At 36.9% G+C, this 21,298-nt stretch overlaps 1 protein-coding gene across 1 annotated transcript; it reads right to left on the reverse strand.

Moving 5' to 3' along the window:
- Window position 1: 1 nt before the first annotated feature.
- On the reverse strand, window positions 2–20,259 carry LOC140137334 (gamma-aminobutyric acid type B receptor subunit 1-like; the record flags this gene model as incomplete). Its single annotated transcript, XM_072158976.1, has 7 exons — window positions 19,793–20,259; window positions 2,398–2,538; window positions 1,733–1,903; window positions 1,288–1,389; window positions 988–1,102; window positions 329–477; window positions 2–55 (listed from the first exon to the last, which is right to left on the reverse strand). Coding segments are annotated over exons 1-7 (981 nt in total), but the record flags the coding sequence as incomplete, so codon positions are not given.
- Window positions 20,260–21,298: the final 1,039 nt, after the last annotated feature.

The following is a 21,298-nucleotide window of genomic DNA, read 5'->3' on the forward strand; positions in this document are numbered from 1 at the left end:
CCTTCGCCTTGTAATTAACGTATTCGTTGTACTTCATGTCATATTCTTGTGCGCTCTGTATGCATAATGAAATAATGACATAGCATTGAAATTAATCGACAGGTATATAGTGTGTGATCATGGGTATTAGGATGATGGGTATATGTGTGGGGGTGATGTGGGGTGCGTGTGTGGCATGTATGGGGTGTGTGTGTTTGTGTGTAACGACGGTGCGTTTATGAACATGTGTTTACAGACGAGTGACAAGTGGGTCGCCAGTGCAGTACAATACCAGGCACCATCTACGCACCCACTCGGCACCCGCCAACACCATCATACGCATACGTACCAAACCGGACACTCGTTTGGTTTCATCTCCTTCAGGCAAGGCAATCACGTGGATACCAAAATAACCTTCTGTGGCCTTCCTCATCTCTTCAACAGTGCAGTTCACAGGATCATCATCGCGGATCTTCCACCAGTCATGTTGGTAATAACCTTTAACAAGGAACCATAATTTACATTGTTTTTCCTTATATATCAAAGAGGTACACTAAGAGATTTACTATTGTTCCAAATAGATAATTTGACATAGTAGTACAGTGTGTCAAAGGTGCCTGATTGTGCTCTGATTTTGGGGGAATTGAATCAATCAGAGGACGGAGAGTCAAAGACTGCAAATAGTTGCAGCCTGTAACCATGATATATTTTGCCGCAATTTGACAATGTGAATTACTCGGGAAACATTGAATTAAAAAAAAAATCAATTTTCGAAAGGTTTCATTCCAAAATGTCAAGTAAAGCAGTTGGTAAGAGAAACTACTTCTCAGAATAAAAACCTGACGGAATAAAAAAACTTTTCGGAACTCTTCCTGTTGTAATATCGGAAGAATTGGATTAGAATTGCACCCATTGGATTACAATGTCGAACTCGGCAATCTTGCAATAACCTTGTTGTGGCCTAGACGGTATTTTATGTGGCTAAATATGGGCCGGAAATTACGGTACCTGGTATAATCCAGACATATTTGGATCCATACATTCCTTCATGATAAGCACGACAGAAAACTTTTCGCGCTTCTGGTGCATAAAAACGACCTAAGATTATTCTGGCTCCCTGTTTCTGAAATGAAAATTCAAAATATATATCAAAATGAAACCATCAGCTGTGCGGCAGTCAATTAATCTCCTTTGCATCACCTTAGTTAACGCAGTTAAAGTCCTCTAAATTGTTTGTAAACAACAATAATAATCATGACTTTTGACATAGAGTAGTTATTATGATGGCCAGTTTTCCCCTTCGCCTACCTTGATATTTGCGACTTGAAATGTCGGGTCATCTGTGAAGGTTTCTGACACAATGACCTTGATTCCAATCTTCTCTGCTTTCTCTCGAAAATCAGCCGTAGCCTACAAACCAAATGAAACGGGTAAACTATCATGATGATACAAATGAACAAACCAACAGAAATCGTCTTTGCTAAATATTTGCCAAAGGATTTCATTTTCAATGAGACCCACCTCCTGTTTCGCCAAGAAAACGATTAAGACTAGTATAAAAATGCGACAATCTATTGTGATCATATGACGGTGTGTTTTCGTTCTCCGTTGCGATTTCTGCTCAAATATTTTGTCTAGGATTTTGTTGTTCTTTTGAAAAAACAACGCTGCGGCAAAATTGCATTGACGCTGCACCTTGCCGTAACGATATTAACTACATTGGACTACTTTTCATATTTTTGGGTAAACTCACTGCTTCATGTTTGGCTCCAGGAGGGTTGATTGTAGCAACCTGTGTCCAATTATAATATTTCAGCACTTCGATCTTCATTAGATTCAATGTGGACTCTGGAGGAACCATTCGAAAAAACAACGGATAGACAGATCTTTGCGATAAGGCTGGAGAGTATGCGCCGTATGAGAGCTGTAATACACGGTAACAAGCTTATGATTATTGTTGTTATCATCGTCATCATCATTGTCATCATCATCATCATCTTCATCATCATCATCAACATCATCATACCTGTCGTCCTCATTGTCGTCGTAATCATCACCACCACCATCGTCATCTTCATCGTCACCAAAGTTATCATCAACAACTGAGTCATTTCATATTCATCGTCATCATCATCATCATAGACATCATCATCTTCATCATCATCGACATCATCATTACCTGTCGTCCTCATTGTCGTCGTAATCATCACCACCACCATCGTCATCTTCATCGTCACCAAAGTTATCATCAACAACTGAGTCATTTCATATTCATCGTCATCATCATCATCATCATCATTTAATACCGTCGTTCACGGTCATCAACATTTTTCTGATTTTTGTCACTATCGTCCTATTTTCAAGGACATAACAAACACAGCTGTAAACATGGTAAACCGTCCTACAGTCCCGTGCTACCTGTATAAGATTCCAATGATGAGAAGCCTCTGCCGTAGGAAGAGTAGATGCCGAGCAACCACAGCCTAGAATCATCACCTTAGTTGTTGATACGTTGTATAACTCACGAAACATAACATTCGCAGCTTCTCCACCATCACACTAGGACAGTAAAATGACAAAATTACATAAGTAACTGCAGATGCAAAAAAATTGCTTTTAATTAATCTCAATGAAATGTGTGATCTCCGAAGTTTGGACTTTCTTTCTGTGCGTTGTTTATATTGGTAAATAACATGCAAGAACCACTGGCAATGTGCAAACAAAGGTATATATGTTTCGACAATGGTGTATCTTTGCATGTCCATTTAAAGTGGTATAAAAGTTGTTATTTGAAAATGCTCAAGACAATCCCGGACAATAATACACTCATTCATTCTATTTGACTGTGGAGCAAGCGACTACGCTTCTCCAAGCACCACGATCCATGAGGCCATAGCATCTGGTTGAAAATAAGTTACTAGATAGCTTGATCTTTGTCGCCCTGGTCTCTTTTTGCCATGTGATGGAGCAGATTATCTTCTCCACTGACATCACCAGGATGTGTCCGAGGAGGCGAAGTTGACACTGTCATACAATATTATAGGATGATAGGCTGGATGACGGCCAGGGTTACTCACACAGTCAAGGCGCTTGGAATTGAGCATAATCCCGTAGCACATGATGTGGGAAAAGCATTTATCTTATTTTCCATGTCACCAGATGTTCCCCATGATTCACAGCCATATAAAAACAAAATTACACAGATTGGCCTTGTTGATGGACTTCTCCAAATGTGCTCTAACTTCCAAAATGCAGTCTAAGCAAGTGCTTTCCGCCTGGTAAGCTCGCTGGTACTCGAGGCCACCATTGATAAGCTATACCAGGCTACCCACACACTTGAAGTGCTTTCTGCGGCTGTGGGTTGCAGTTGTGTGCCGTTGTCTCTGTTTTGGGACGCGGATGATGGGACCTAGATGTTCTGCTGCGCCTGCTGTTATTGTTCTGGTAGGCTGTGCCAGTGCTTCGTTTCAAGATTCAAGCAAAACAATGTCTTAAGCAAAATTCAGATCACTTATAAGTATCATTAATCATTTTATAATCTTGGCTGGACTCGACTTGATGACAAAGGTGTGTTTAATAATAATACACCAGAGTCGATAGCCTCGATTGCATTCTTCATCAGGTATCAGTCTATGAGTACGGTGACCATGAATGTCCCGATGGATACCTGTAATGTTGCCATTCACTATAACATCACTCTTGGAGTTGGTGTAAGTACATTTATATCATTAATCAAGGGCTCACCGTAGTGGCGAAGAATTGAAAACATGACACTCCTGTTGATTGAATCAAAAGCCTTCTGAAAGTCGATAAATGTGATGGTGAGAGGAGAGGAAGTTGATAGAGCAGAATCCTTCTGCCTGGCTGGATCAGCAGCAAACAATAAGCATGATAACGGTGTAGAACTGTTTTGGTGCAATAAAATACGGTTCATTTTAAGACTTTATGGGACTGAATGACCAGGGCAGGGTAATATAAATTTCTGTATATCAGTGCAAAAAAGCAAACTAAAACAGTACCAACTGACCAGCAGGGAAACTTTGAATGGATCTTAAAAAGATTCAAGTAGTGTACATAACCAAGGAAAATAAATGTTAAAAACTGTTTAATATGTACAACAACATCCAAAATTTAGGGTTAAAAAGACAAAACAACCGACGTTTCGGGAGCATAAAAACATCCCTTTTACAAGGTTAAAAAAGTAGCACTAGTAGCTAGCACTGCATGAGATTAAATGAGAAAGACAGCAAAAGAAAGTGACAAGCATAGAATGAAAAGAAATTAGAATGATAATAAGAACATACAAGGAATGATAATAAGAACATACATGTATATCAGTGGAAATATAGTATTGATTTATCACTTTCGGGCTCTAATTCACGATAGTTATCATCATTTTAATATCTAGGCAAAGTTTAGGAATGTATGTGTCTAACTAGTCTGTGAGTATAAACTTGTAAGAGATTATCAAAGGCAAGAAATTTGGGCGCTATTTGCGTTAGTTTTTGATGAAAATCGGCGTCATTTTTGCCGTATTGGAAGCTACTCTCGTGCTCAGATTTTAAAATTTTTATCTGTGGAAAAGTACATGGTTGACAAAGTCAAAAATTCAAAACCCTACATTTTAATGCTAGATATTGATAAAAAAAAACCACAACAGTTATAAGTGGTGATGTTCTGTGCATCAGTGCTTGGCTAGGGGAAGTGTTACGTGATCCAATTTAAATTTCCTTAACAATACACTGATATATTCTCCTTAGCAACCGGGAGACTGATATTAGACACAATATATAAATCTATTAAATTAAAACCAAAATTCTTTCTTTTCAAACAAAATCAACAAAAACAACAACAAAAGAACGATAGGGGCATGCATGGGTTTTCCCCGTTTTCTATTCTACAAGCCATTCAACAGTTCAGGAATAAAGCATTTACAGGTCAATGAATCCCGCCAAAAGTTTCATGCAACTGCGAGGATGTATAATTACAACACCACTATTTTTTCAATCGAAAAACTATGACAAAAACTATAACAATCGAATCGATAAACTTCGTTTTTCGATTTGATAAACCAGGTTTTTCGAATTTGATTGTCATAGTTTTTGATAAACCAAGTTTATCGACCGAGAAACCTGGTTTTTCGCCGATAAACTTGGTATTTCAATTCGATTATCATATTTTTTTTTATAACTCTAGTTTTTCAATAGTTTTTTTGTACCTAAACATTATGTAGCCAGAGGTTTCCAGTGGTATAAAAATCTCAACGTTTTTGAGAAAAGTGGGGAATGATCCTGTGGATCACGAAATGCCCTTTTAATATGTTTCGAAACAAGTAGATGCCATATAATTTAATTTCACACAGGAATTTTTCACAAGAAAACTTATTAAATGAACTCAAGTACATGAGTCAATACTGATAGAACCTGCCAGGAAATTGCAATGGATGCATATTTTCAACACAATTATATAAATAGTAATCATGGGATTCGCTTTGTTCAACATGTTCAATCCACTCGCACAAAGGTTTTCAAGGTTATGTGAACATTTTTATCCTCGAAAAATGGGACATATTTTGGAGTGGGTCTTTTACAAAACACCTGACTAGAATATTAAATCCATATCAAGGAGGATGACTGTTGATATGACTTGTGTCTTCATGTGCTGTAAAGCTGAATGGAAGAGACTGTGATCAGTCTTACGTAAGCTGCTAAGTACATTGCAAATTACAAAAACCAAAGCTAAATCGAAGATTTGAACCGGTCTATTGTCTTTCCCCACAAAATGTGTCATACTGTACAGCGTATCGTCCAACCTAATTTCAAATAAATGGTGAGCCCAAGTGTTACTCTTTATTGTCTCAATACAAACTATAAGTTTTTGGGTGGGAGGAGGCCAAAGTCACCGACCAAGAAGCTAACAAAACAACTCGTTGGCTCAAAGAGGCCATCTGGATTAGGAGTAGAGGCAACACCACCATGAACAAGGACGAGGGGGCGTACAGACTTGATCGGATCTGCGATCAGATCATCAATCGGCAAGCAACCCATGTGACGTCATCAAGATCTGTCACAAAGTTTGGTAAGTGTTCTATATAACTCCTATATTAATATTCATATATATTCATATTATATTTAAATAAGCAATACATATTCATTAGGAGCATCTAAATTATGACCAAAAGCTATATGCATAGCTATACATGGCTATACATGGCTATACATAGCTATTAATGGCTATACATAGCTATACATGCCTAGTATACATAGCTATACATGACCATACATAGCCATACATGACCATACATAGCTATACATGACCGTACATAGCTATACATGACTATACATAGCTATACATGACCATACATAGCCATACATGACCATACATAGCTATACATGACCATACATGACCATACATAGCTATACATGACCATACATAGCTATACATGGCTATACATAGCTATACATGGCTATACATGACTGTACATAGCCATACATGACCACATAGCCATACATGCCTATACATAGCTATACATGGCTATACATAGCTATACATGACCATACATAGCTATACATGGCTATACATGACCATACATAGCTATACATGGCTATACATAGCTATATGCATGGCTATACATAGCTATGCATAGCTATACATGGCTATACATAGCTATACATAGCTATACATGACCATACATAGCTAGGCCTATACATGCCTATATATAGCTATACATGACCATACATAGCCATACATGACCATACATGGCCATACATGACCATACACGGCTATACATGACCATGCATGGCCATACATGACTATACATGACCATACACGGCTATACATGACCATACCTAGCTATACATGGCTATACATAGCTATACATGACTATACATAACCATACATGACCATACATAGCCATACATGCATATACATAGCTATACATGACCATACATAGCTATACATGGCTATACATAGCTATACATAGCTATACATGACCATACATAGCTATACATGGCTATACATGACCATACATAGCTGTACATGGCCATACATAGCTATACATGACTATACATAACCATACATGACCATACACGGCTATACATGACCATGCATAGCTATACATGCCTATACATAGCTATACATGACCATACATGGCCATACATAGCCATAAATGACCATACATGGCTATACATGACCATACATAGCTATACATGGCTATACATAGCTATATTTGACCATACATAGCCATACATGACTATACATGACCATACATGGCTATACATGACCATACCTAGCTATACATGGCTATACATAGCTATACATGACTATACATAACTATACATGACTATACATGGCCATACAAGACTATACATGGCCATGTATACATAGCTCTACATGGCTATACATAGCTATACATGACCATACATGACCATACATGACTATACATAACCATACACGGCTATACATGACCATACCTAGCTATACATGGCTATACATGACTATACATAACCATACATGACCATACATGACTATACATGGCCATACACGACTATACATGGCCATGTATAGCTATACATGCCGATACATAGCTATACATGACCATACATGGCCATACATAGCTATACATGGCTATGCATAGTTATGCATGCCTATATATAGCTATACATGACCATATATAGCTATACATGGCTATACATGAATATACATAACCATACATGACCATACACGGCTATACATGACCATGCATAGCTATACATGTCTATACAAAGCTATACATGACCATACATACCTATAGATGGATATACATAGCTATACATGACCATACATGGCCATACCTAGCTATACATGGCTATGCATAGTTATGCATGCCTATACATAGCCATACATGACCATACATGGCCATACATGACTATACATGGCCATACATGACTATACATGACCATACACGGCTATACATGACCATGCATAGCTATACATGTCTATACAAAGCTATACATGACCATACATAGCTATAGATGGATAAACATAGCTATACATGACCATACATGGCCATACCTAGCTATACATGGCTATGCATAGTTATGCATGCCTATACATAGCTATACATGACCATACATAGCCATACATGACCATACATAGCTATACATGACCATACATAGCTATACATGACCATACATAGCTATGCATGGCTTTACATAGCTATACATGACCATACATAGCTATACATGGCTATACATGACCATATATGGCTATACATAGCTATACATGCCTATACATAGTTATACATGACCATGCATGGCTATAAATCGCTATACATGACCATACATAGCTATACATGACAATACATGGCTATACATGACTATAACATAGCTATACATGGCTATACATAACTATACATGACCATACATGGCTATGCATAGCTATACAAGACCATACATGGCTATATATGACTATACATAGCTATACATGGCTATACCTGTCCATACATGGTTGTAGCTACATATTCTTGATAACAAATGTGTAATTTTCCATGACCATACATATCTATACACGCCTATACATAGCTATGAATTGTTATACACGAGTATAAATAGCTATTGCATTGCTATACACAGGTATACATGGCCATGCATGACCATATAATAGCAATAAATGCATATACATAGCTATGCATGACTATATATGTCCATACATCGATATGCATTACTATACATGACCATACATAGCTAATAATGGCTATACCTGTCCATACATGGTTGTAGCTACATATTCTTGATAACAAATGTGTAATTTTACATGACCATACATATCTATACACGCCTATACATATCTATGCATTGCTATACACGAGTATTAGTAGCTATACATAGCTATACACAGCTATGCATGGCAATACATGACCATACATATCTATACACGCCTATACATAGCTATTCATGACTATACATCTATACATCGATATGCATTACTATACATGACTATACATAGCTATACATGGCTATACATGTCCATACATGGTTGTAGCTACATATTCATGATAACAAATGTGTAATTTTACATGACCATACATATCTATACACGCCTATACATATCTATGCATTGCTATACACGAGTATTAGTAGCTATACATAGCTATACACAGCTATGCATGGCAATACATGACCATATATAGCAATGCATGCCTATACATAGCTGTACATGACTATACATGTCCATACATCGATATGTATTACTATACATGACCATACATAGCTATGTATGGCTATACCTGTCCATATATAGTTTTAGCTACTTATTTATGATAAGAAATGCGTAATTTTACATGACCATACATATCTATACACGCATATACATATCTATGCATTGCCATACACGATTATTAATAGCTATACACAGCTATGCATGGTCATACATGACCATACATAGCAATACATACCTATACATAGCTATGCATGACTATACATGTCCATACATCGATATGCATTACTTCACATGACCATACATAGCTATGCATGGCTATACATGTCCATACATGGTTGTAGCTACATATTCACGATAACAAATGCTTATTTTTACATGACAATACATAACAGTACATGCCTATATATTGCTTTCAACCCTACTTGAAAGGTTCGTCCGCCCGTAGAACAGAATTTCTTTTTTGGTTGCCTAATAGATGACTGAAGTCTCAAACTCGCCCCTCGATAAAAAAAAAATGGTTGGCAAATGAAGCAGGCGTCAGTTTAGCAAACTTTGCCTGTTTAATGTGAGTATAAACGCCGCCCGGACTGCGATTTATTGAGTTGATGAAGTAAAAGTTAAGGTTTCCTGATTGGTACAGTGTGCGTACATTCCATGTCCCTATTCCAATTATACTCTTAGTAGTTAAAAGTGCCTTTCTTTCCTTCGGTTTATCTGCAGCAGCTCTTCCAATTGGGGCTCGACATGGTGAAACCCCTGCTCTAGGAACTGCATCATATCTTCCGATTGGCTTTGGAGTTGTTGCTTCATTCTGCTCTGTATTGTGCAGGCCCGATGGTTGAACAGGCGGGTTATAGTAATCAGGGGCTTAGTGATGTTGTGGCGCTTCATTGTGAATCAGTTTCGCTCTGTGTTTAGCCAGGCGGGCGAGACACTCCTCTCCTGGCCACCCTGGTCCGTCCGTAACTTTAATGGACATAAGCCATCAAGTTAACAACTCCCGCCACTTGAAGGTGGACCAGGACGATTACCAACATCCTCACAAGTTGGTCGCCTCCTCACACAAACGAGAGGTAGTCCCCCTCTTGCGCTCCATCCTCAAAAGATTAAAGATGGGAGAATGCTAGTTTGGGGGGCCACCAGCTTGTAATATCCGACCTCAGGGTCAAATTCAAAAAGAAACAGAAAGCACCATTCCAAAAGCGGTATGATGTCTTTAAACTCAAAACAGACTCAGTCAAACAGGATTATGAAGTTACCATTGGAGGTGAATTTGCACCACTAATGTTTGCATAATTATTAAAGCGTTTCCGTACTGTTTTCCTAAGCCTTTTTAGAATGTTTTATTTAAAAGGCGCCCATGAATGCGTGCCAAAAATCGCTTCCCCCCTCTCGGCTTGTATGGTCATGTATGGCCATGCATAGCTGTGTATAGCTATTTATACTCGCGTATAGCAATGCATATCTATGTATAGGCGTGCATAGATATGTATCATGCAATATCACGCATTTGATATCATGAACACGTAGCTATAACCACGTATGGACAGGTATAGCCATGTATAGCTATGTATGGTCATGTATAGTAATGCATATCGATGTATGGACATGCACAGTCATGCATAGCTATGTATAGGCATGAATTGATATGTATAGTCATGTATGGCCATGCATAGCTGTGTATAGTTATGTATAGCTATTTATACTCGTGTATAGCAATGAATAACTATGTATAGGCGTGTATAGATATGTATGGTCATGTAAAATTACGCATTTGTTATCAAGAATATGTAGCTACAACCATGTATGGACAGGTATAGCCATGTATAGCTATGTATAGTCATGTATAGCCATGTATGGTCTTGTATAGTTATGCATAGCCATGTATGGCCATGTATAGTTTTGTATAGCCATGTATGGACATGTATAGTCATGCATAGCTATGTATATGCATTTATTGCTATATATATGGTCATGTATGGTCACGTATAGCTGTGTATATAGCAATGCATAGCTATTTATACTCGAGTATAACAATTCATAGCTATGTATAGACGTGTATAGATATGTATGGTCATGTAAAATTACACATTTGTTATCATGAATATGTAGCTACAACCATGTATGGATATGTATAGCCTTGTATAGCTATGTATGGTCATGTATAGTAACGCACATCGATGTATAGACATGTATAGTCATGAATAGCTATATATAGGTGTGTATAGATATGTATGGTCATGTAAAATTACGCAAATTTGTTATCAAGAATATGTAGCTACAACCATGTATAGACAGGTATAGCCATGTATAGCTATGTATAGTCATGTATAGTAATGCATATCGATGTATGGACATGTATAGTCATGCATAGCTATGTATATGCATTTATTGCAATATATGGTCATGCATGGCCATGTATAGCTGTGTATAGCAATGCAATAGCTATTTATACTCGTGTATAACAATGCATAGCTATGTATAGGCGTGTATAGATATGTATGGTCATGGAAAATTACACATTGTTAACATGAATATGTAGCTACAATCATGTATGGACAGGTATAGCCATGTATAGCTATGTATAGTCATGTAGAAAATTAACTGCGTCGACATTTAATGAAGCAAACACGTAGAAGAATAATTATAATGTCGTATGTGTGTATGGTCTTGTATAGCTATGCATAGCCATGTATGGTCATGTATAGTTATGTATAGCCATGTATAGCTATGTATAGTCATGTATAGCCGTGTATTGTCATGTATAGCTATGTATGGTCATGTATAGCGATGTATAGCCATGCATGGTCATGTATAGCTATGTATAGGTATGTATAGCTATGTATGGTCATGTATGGCTATGTATAGCCATGTATGGTCATGTATAGCTATGTATAGCCATGTATGGCTATGTATGGTCATATATAGATATGTATAGCCATGTATAGCTATGTATGTTTATGTATGGTCATGTATAGCTATGTATAGCCATGCATGGTCATGCATAGCCATGTATAGCTATGTATAGCCATGTATGGCTATGCATAGCCATGTATAGCCTTGTATGGTCATGTATAGCTATGTATAGCCATGTTTAGCTATGTATGATCATGTATAGATATGTATAGCCATGATGGCTATGTATAGCCATGTATAGCTATGTATGATCATGTATAGCTATGTATAGGCATGTATAGCTATGTATAGCCATGTATAGCTATGTATGGTCATGTATAGCTATGTATAGGCATGCATAGCCATGTATAGATATGTATATGGTCATGTATAGCTATGTATGGTCATGTATGGCTATGTATGGTCATGTATAGCTATGTATGGTCATGTATAGCTATGTATAGCCATGTATAGCTATGTATGGTCATGTATAGCTATGTATAGGCATGTATAGCTATGTATAGCCATGTATAGCTATGTATGGTCATGTATAGCTATGTATAGGCATGCATAGCCATGTATAGATATGTATATGGTCATGTATAGCTATGTATGGTCATGTATGGCTATGTATGGTCATGTATAGCTATGTATAGCCATGTATAGCTATGTATGGTCATGTATAGCCACGTATAGCTATGTATAGCCGTGTATGGTCATGTATAGCCATGTATGGTCATGTTTAGCTATGTATAGCCATGCATGGTCATGTATAGCTATATATAGGCATGTATAGCTATGTATAGCCATGTATGGCTATGTATGGTCATGTATAGGCATGCATAGCCATGTATAGATATGTATGGTCATGTATAGCTATGTATGGTCATGTATGGCTATGTATGGTCATGTATAGCTATGTATAGGCATGTATAGCTATGCATGGTCATGTATTGCCGTGTATGGTCATGTATAGTCATGCATGGCTATGTATAGTCGTGTATAGCTATGTATAGTCATGTATAGGTATGTATAGCAATGTATAGCTATGTATGCTCATGTATAGCCGTGTATGGCAATGTATAGTCATGTATGGACAGGTATAGGCATTATTAGCTATGTATGGTCATGTATAGTAATGCATATCGGGCCATATATAGCTGTGTATAACAATGTATAGCTATGTATAGGCGTGTATAGATATGTATGGTCATGTATAGATATGTATAGCTATGTATGGCTATGTATGGTCATGTATAGCTATGTATAGGCAAGTATAGCTATGCATGGTCATGTATAGTCGTGTATGGTCATGTATAGCTATGTATGGTCATGTATGGCTAAGTATGGTCATGTATAGCTATATATAGGCATGCATAGCTATGTATAGCCATGTATAGCTATGTATGGCCATGTATAGCTATGTATAGCTATGCATGGTCATGTATAGTCGTGTATGGTCATGTATAGTCATGTATGGTCATGTATGGTCATGTATAGCTATGTATAGCCATGTATGGTCATGTATGGTCATGTATAGCTATGTATAGCCGTGTATAGCCGTGTATGGTCATGTATAGCCATGTATGGTCATGTATAGCTATGTATAGCCGTGCATGGTCATGTATAGCTATGTATAGGCATGTATAGCTAGGTATAGTCATGTATGGATATGTATAGTCATGTATGGCTATGTATAGTCATGTATAGCTATGTATAGCCGTGTATGGCTATGCATCTATGGTCATGTATAGCTATGTATAGCCATGTATAGCTATGTATAGCCATGTATGGTCATGTATAGCTAGGTATGGTCATGTATAGCCGTGTATGGTCATGTATATTCATGTATGGCTATGTATAGTCATGTATAGCCATGTATAGCTATGTATGGTCATGTATAGCTATGTATAGCCATGTATAGCTATGTATGGTCATGTATAGCCACGTATAGCCGTGTATGGTCATGTATAGCCATGTATGGTCATGAATAGCTATGTATAGCCATGCATGGTCATGTATAGCTATGTATAGGCATGTATAGCTAGGTATATATGGTCATGTATAGTCATGTATGGCTATGTATAATCATGCATGGCTATGTATAGTCATGTATAGCTATGTATAGCCATGTATGGCTATGTATGGTCATGTATAGCTATGTATAGCCATGTATAGCTATGTATAGCCGTGCATGGTCATGTATGGTTACGTATAGTCATGTATAGCTATGTATGGTCATGTATAGTCATGTATAGTCATGTATAGCTATGTATAGCCATGCATGGTCATGTATAGCTATGTATAGCCATGTATAGCTAGGTATGGTCATGTATAGCCGTGTATGGTCATGTATAGTCATGTATGGCTATGTATGGTCATGTATGGCTATGTATAGTCATGTATAGCTATGTATGTTCATGTATAGATATGTATAGCCATGTATAGCTATGTATGGTCATGTATGGTCATGTATAGCCATGTATAGCTATGTATAGCTGTGTATGGTCATGTATAGTCATGTATGGTCATGTATAGCTATGTATAGCCATGCATGGTCATGTATAGGCGTGTATAGCTAGGTATAGTCATGTATGGCTATGTATAGTCATGTATGGCTATGTATAGTCATGTATAGCTATGTATAGCCATGCATGGCTATGTATGGTCATGTATTGCTATGTATAGCCATGTATAGCTATGTATAGCCTTGCATTGTCATGTATAGCTATGTATAGCCATGTATAGCTATGTATGGTCATGTATAGCCATGTATAGCTATGTATGGTCATGTATAGCCACGTATAGCTATGTATAGCCGTGTATGGTCATGTATAGCCATGTATAGCTATGTATAGCCTTGCGTTGTCATGTATAGCTATGTATAGCCATGTATAGCTATGTATGGTCATGTATAGCCATGTATAGCTATGTATGGTCACGTATAGCTATGTATAGCCGTGTATGGTCATGTATAGCCATGTATGGTCATGTATGTTCATGTATAGCTATGTATAGCCATGTATAGCTGTGTATGGTCATGTATAGCCATGTATAGCTATGTATAGCCGTGTATGGTCATGAATAGCCATGTATGGTCATGTATAGCTATGTATATCCATGCATGGTCATGTATAGTTATGTATAGGCATGTATAGCTAGGTATAGTCATGTATGGATATGTATAGTCATGTATGGCTATGTATAGTCATGTATGGCTATGTATAGTCATGTATAGCTATGTATAGCCATGTATGGCTATGTATGGTCATGTATGGCTATGTATAGTCATGTATAGCTATGTATAGCCATGTATAGATATGTATAGCCATGTATAGCTATGTATGGTCATGTATAGCCATGTATAGCTATGTATAGCCGTGTATGGTCATGAATAGCCATGTATGGTCATGTATAGCTATGTATATCCATGCATGGTCATGTATAGTTATGTATAGGCATGTATAGCTAGGTATAGTCATGTATGGATATGTATAGTCATGTATGGCTATGTATAGTCATGTATGGCTATGTATAGTCATGTATAGCTATGTATAGCCATGTATGGCTATGTATGGTCATGTATGGCTATGTATAGTCATGTATAGCTATGTATAGCCATGTATAGATATGTATAGCCATGTATAGCTATGTATGGTCATGAATGGTCATGTATAGCCATGTATAGCTATGTATAGCTGTGTATGGTCATGTATAGCCATGTATGGTCATGTATAGCTATGTATAGCCATGCATGGTCATGTATAGTTATGTATAGGCGTGTATAGCTAGGTATAGTCATGTATGGCTATGTATAGTCATGTATGGCTATGTATAGTCATGTATAGCTATGTATAGCCATGCATGGCTATGTATGGTCATGTATTGCTATGTATAGCCATGTATAGCTATGTATAGCCATGCATGGTCATGTATAGCTATGTATAGCCATGTATAGCTATGTATGGTCATGTATAGCCATGTATAGCTATGTATGGTCATGTATAGCCACGTATAGCTATGTATAGCCGTGTATGGTCATGTATAGCCATGTATGGTCATGTATAGTCATGTATGGCTATGTATGGTCATGTATTGCATAGCTATGTATAGCCATGTATAGCTATGTATGGTCATGTATAGCCATGTATAGCTATGTATGGTCATGTATAGCCACGTATAGCTATGTATAGCCGTGTATGGTCATGTATAGCCATGTATGGTCATGTATAGTCATGTATGGCTATGTATGGTCATGTATGGCTATGTATGGTCATGTATGGCTATGTATAGTCATGTATAGCTATGTATGTTCATGTATAGCTATGTATAGCCATGTATAGCTGTGTATGGTCATGTATGGTCATGTATAGCCATGTATAGCTATGTATAGCCGTGTATGGTCATGAATAGCCATGTATGGTCATGTATAGCTATGTATATCCATGCATGGTCATGTATAGTTATGTATAGGCATGTATAGCTAGGTATAGTCATGTTTGGATATGTATAGTCATGTATGGCTATGTATAGTCATGTATGGCTATGTATAGTCATGTATAGCTATGTATAGCCATGTATGGCTATGTATGGTCATGTATGGCTATGTATAGTCATGTATAGCTATGTATAGCCATGTATAGATATGTATAGCCATGTATAGCTATGTATGGTCATGTATGGTCATGTATAGCCATGTATAGCTATGTATAGCTGTGTATGGTCATGTATAGCCATGTATGGTCATGTATAGCTATGTATAGCCATGCATGGTCATGTATAGTTATGTATAGGCGTGTATAGCTAGGTATAGTCATGTATGGCTATGTATAGTCATGTATGGCTATGTATAGTCATGTAAAGCTATGTATAGCCATGCATGGCTATGTATGGTCATGTATTGCTATGTATAGCCATGTATAGCTATGTATAGCCATGTATGGTCATGTATAGCTATGTATAGCCATGTATAGCTATGTATGGTCATGTATAGCCATGTATAGCTATGTATGGTCATGTATAGCCACGTATAGCTATGTATAGCCGTGTATGGTCATGTATAGCCATGTATGGTCATGTATAGTCATGTATGGCTATGTATGGTCATGTATGGCTATGTATGTCATGTATGGCTATGTATGGTCATGTATGGCTATGTATGGTCATGTATGGCTATGTATAGTCATGTATAGCTATGTATGTTCATGTATAGCTATGTATAGCCATGTATAGCTGTGTATGGTCATGTATGGTCATGTATAGCCATGTATAGCTATGTATAGCCGTGTATGGTCATGTATGGTCATGTATAGCTATGTATATCCATGCATGGTCATGTATAGTTATGTATAGGCATGTATAGCTAGGTATAGTCATGTATGGATATGTATAGTCATGTATGGCTATGTATAGTCATGTATGGCTATGTATAGTCATGTATAGCTATGTATAGCCATGTATGGCTATGTATGGTCATGTATGGCTATGTATAGTCATGTATAGCTATGTATAGCCATGTATGGCTATGTATGGTCATGTATAGCTATGTATAGCCATGTATAGCTATGTATAGCCATGCATGGTCATGTATAGCTATATGTATAGCCATGTATAGCTAGGTATGGTCATGTATAGCCGTGTATGGTCATGTATATTCATGTATGGTTATGTATAGTCATGTATAGCCATGTATAGCTATGTATCGTCATGTATAGCCATGTATAGCCATGTATGGTCATGTATAGCCACGTATAGCTATGTATATCCGTGTATGGTCATATATAGCCATGTATGGTCATGTATAGCTATGTATAGCCATGCATGGTCATGTATAGCTATGTATAGGCATGTATAGCTAGGTATGGTCATGTATAGTCATGTATGGCTATGTATAATCATGCATGGCTATGTATAGTCATGTATAGCTATGTATAGCCATGTATGGCTATGTATGGTCATGTATAGCTATGTATAGCCACGTATGGTCATGTATAGCTATGTATAGGCATAGCTATGTATAGCCATGTATAGCTATGTATGGCCATGTATGGTCATGTATAGCTATGTATAGCCATGCATGGTCATGTATAGCTATGGATAGGCATGTATAGCTAGGTATGGTCATGTATAGTCATGTATGGCTATGTAATGTATAGTCATGTATAGCTATGTATACCCATGTATAGCTATGTATAGGCATGTATAGCTATGTATGGTCATGTATAGCTATGTATAGGCCACGTATGGTCATGTATAGCTATGTATAGGCATAGCTATGTATAGCCATGTATAGCTATGTATGGCCATGTATGGTCATGTATAGCTATGTATAGGCATGTATAGCTATGCATATTCATGTATAGCCATGTATGGTCATGTATAGTCATGTATGGTTATGTATAGTCATGTATGGTTATGTATAGTCATTTTTAGCTATGTATAGCCATGTATAGCTATGTATGGCCATGTAATCACACGTATACTGATATTTGCAATTTTATTTATGAATATGTATGCTCATGAATATGAAATTAGTTATATACATATTTATAACAAAATGGCGTAACAAAATTGAGTTCTTTACTTATATATTGAGTTATATAGAACACTTACCCAAAGTTTGCCGATAACATCTAGAAACACTACCACTCACCACACCAGAGTGAACAAGATTCCTGATAGGAATCGAAATATTTCTAGTGAGTACCTAATTTATTAGTTGGATCTGTGTTTAGAACATTTGCTTACCAGAAACTATAAGTTGCTTATGCACAGAGGCGGATTTAGCGAAAGCCCTGTACGCAAACTATCCGGCCCAGGAGCCCTTCCAAAATGGATCCAAGGGGAGGGGAAGTATTTTTACTATGAGAATTATTTTGTACTAATATGTTTACAGTATTTTACTAAAATATCCCAGCAGCTGGCCCCAATACTGAAGGATTGAAAGACAATGACCCAAAATTACGTTCTGTCCATGGCTATGTTTGTATTTTACTATCAATAGTTTTTTATATTATATTTTACCAAATTGTGATATTATGGAACTCTCATATAATGGTTGCCATGCCATGGATCATAATTGAATATTTTCAAATATACTCATAATTATACAAACAGTTTAATTATAAAAGCATTAACACACGAAGGAAACTGTCAACCTGCATTATGAAACCCTGCTGTTATGGCAACAAGTTTGTTGGAATTATCGTATAATGCTTTTAGTCCTGCATCACTGTCATAAACTGTCATTACAATAATATATAACGATTCGCAATTGTTTTGAAAATGGCAAAGTTATATAAATAATGCATAATTTATTTCCATTTGCCTTTTGAAGGTACAGGAAGTTCTGTAACACTCTTCTTAATACTTTGTTCAATGGCCCATGTCACATCAATGAACCCGAAATGAAATTATGACGCACCTGAAACCCGGATACAATAATTAACGCAAATTTTATTTATATTATAGTATCACTATGATCACATATATATGGCTAATGCCCATCGTTGCAAATATTTAGAAGCATTGTTTTTTGATAATAATCTGTGAACTAAAACTATACAAAACCCTTTATATTCTGTTTTTGATTTTTAGAAGATTCGTCTGCTTACGAGAAACACGCAATTTAATACTATGAGTGACCCAGTCGTTGTAATTTAGTAAATGACAATACACAAAACACATTGCCAAAAATACATACGTATGCGTACGAACTTACCTTGGTATCAGCGAAATCAATTGTAAGTTGATAATCTTCCAGGATATCTGGATTGGTGTTGACATCTTCTACAGCAAGTTGTGTAGCAGGATAGAGTGCTTCTCCCCCTGCCCATGGTCCAGACATAGGGTATAAGCCTAAAACGTGAACAGGTGTCTTACAGCTGCTGTAGGGGATTAGACAACCTAAGAGAATAAATGTTCCGGAAAGTAGACTTATGGAAAGCATTTGACTTCCTTGCGTCACCATGATTCGGTATTATGAGAAGATTCGAACAGTAATCAAATGCCGTTGATGTTATTCAACTTATAATGTCCGTACTGTAAATCAACAAGGGAAAATCCATCACGTTATAAACATAACCCAGCATTAAGCTCATTAACAAGTAAGTCAGAAGTCAACTACACGTCCAAACTGTTGAAATATTTTGCAAAAACTGTTTGCGTACTGCTTAAGACCATGAACTGTACATTTATTGTGAAATCAGGCATGAAAAATAACATCGAACGGTCGTACATAAAAAGCTAGCTATAATGAATTTGAAAGTAAATATTTCAAACTGACCCTAATCGTGAGCAATTAGCAGCTATAAGCAGGGTAATCAGCCTTATTCAATGCATGTAAGAGCATGACCTAATACTAGGGACCATTTATGGTAATTTCAAATGTAAACCAATAGTTTCACTTCTTATACTAAATGAAGCAGTCAGGTTCCGCAATTAAATCAGACTGGTGATGTACTTCTCCGTAGTCCACTTGTCCATCGTACATACTCTAGCTGTTACATTTTTACACAAAACACCGATTTGTATAAATTTGTGCACAATTGATAGATTTTCCACACCTGATCTTGCTAATGGAATTCTGAATTTCGATTGTGGTTAAAATGCTAACACGTGCGTCCATGTAGAAAATCTCATAAACTGTAATAATGTCTTCAGCTGCCAGTTTTTCAACCACAATGGATCCTTACTTTTGTATAAGTCTTGCATCTCACACCACCACCAAGGGAAAGAAAAAGAAGAAGGGACTATTATCCCGGGACTATTATATCTTATATTTTGATTACTTACTTAACGTGTTTAATTTTAAACTGATGCCAGGTTTTCTTGTCAATGACATAATTATAGTATAGTGAAGCAAATCGGTGCACGTCACCATAATCACCCAGGCTAATGGAAATGCACACTTCCCTTAATGGATTATGCTCGTCATTGCGGCCCTTATTTATGATGACCTCAAAAATATTTTTAAATAAATTGTTATGTAATGACTTCTTTTTCAACTGTACAATAGCAAGAAAGAAATTCACAAATTACATAACATATTAGATATTACCTAGAAAACAAAACATGTGAAGAATGTTATTAATATTTTACACTTTCCTGCTTAAGAATGACCACAACAAAATATTTTACAAGAACAAAACACACCTTACTGGTTAAGATTGACAACAAAAATATTTGAGGACGGGTAAGTGTAGTGGTCTTCTCACTCTCAAAAGGA

Source organism: Amphiura filiformis, chromosome 17 (genome assembly GCF_039555335.1).
Source record: "Amphiura filiformis chromosome 17, Afil_fr2py, whole genome shotgun sequence".
NCBI lineage: Eukaryota > Metazoa > Echinodermata > Ophiuroidea > Amphilepidida > Amphiuridae > Amphiura > Amphiura filiformis.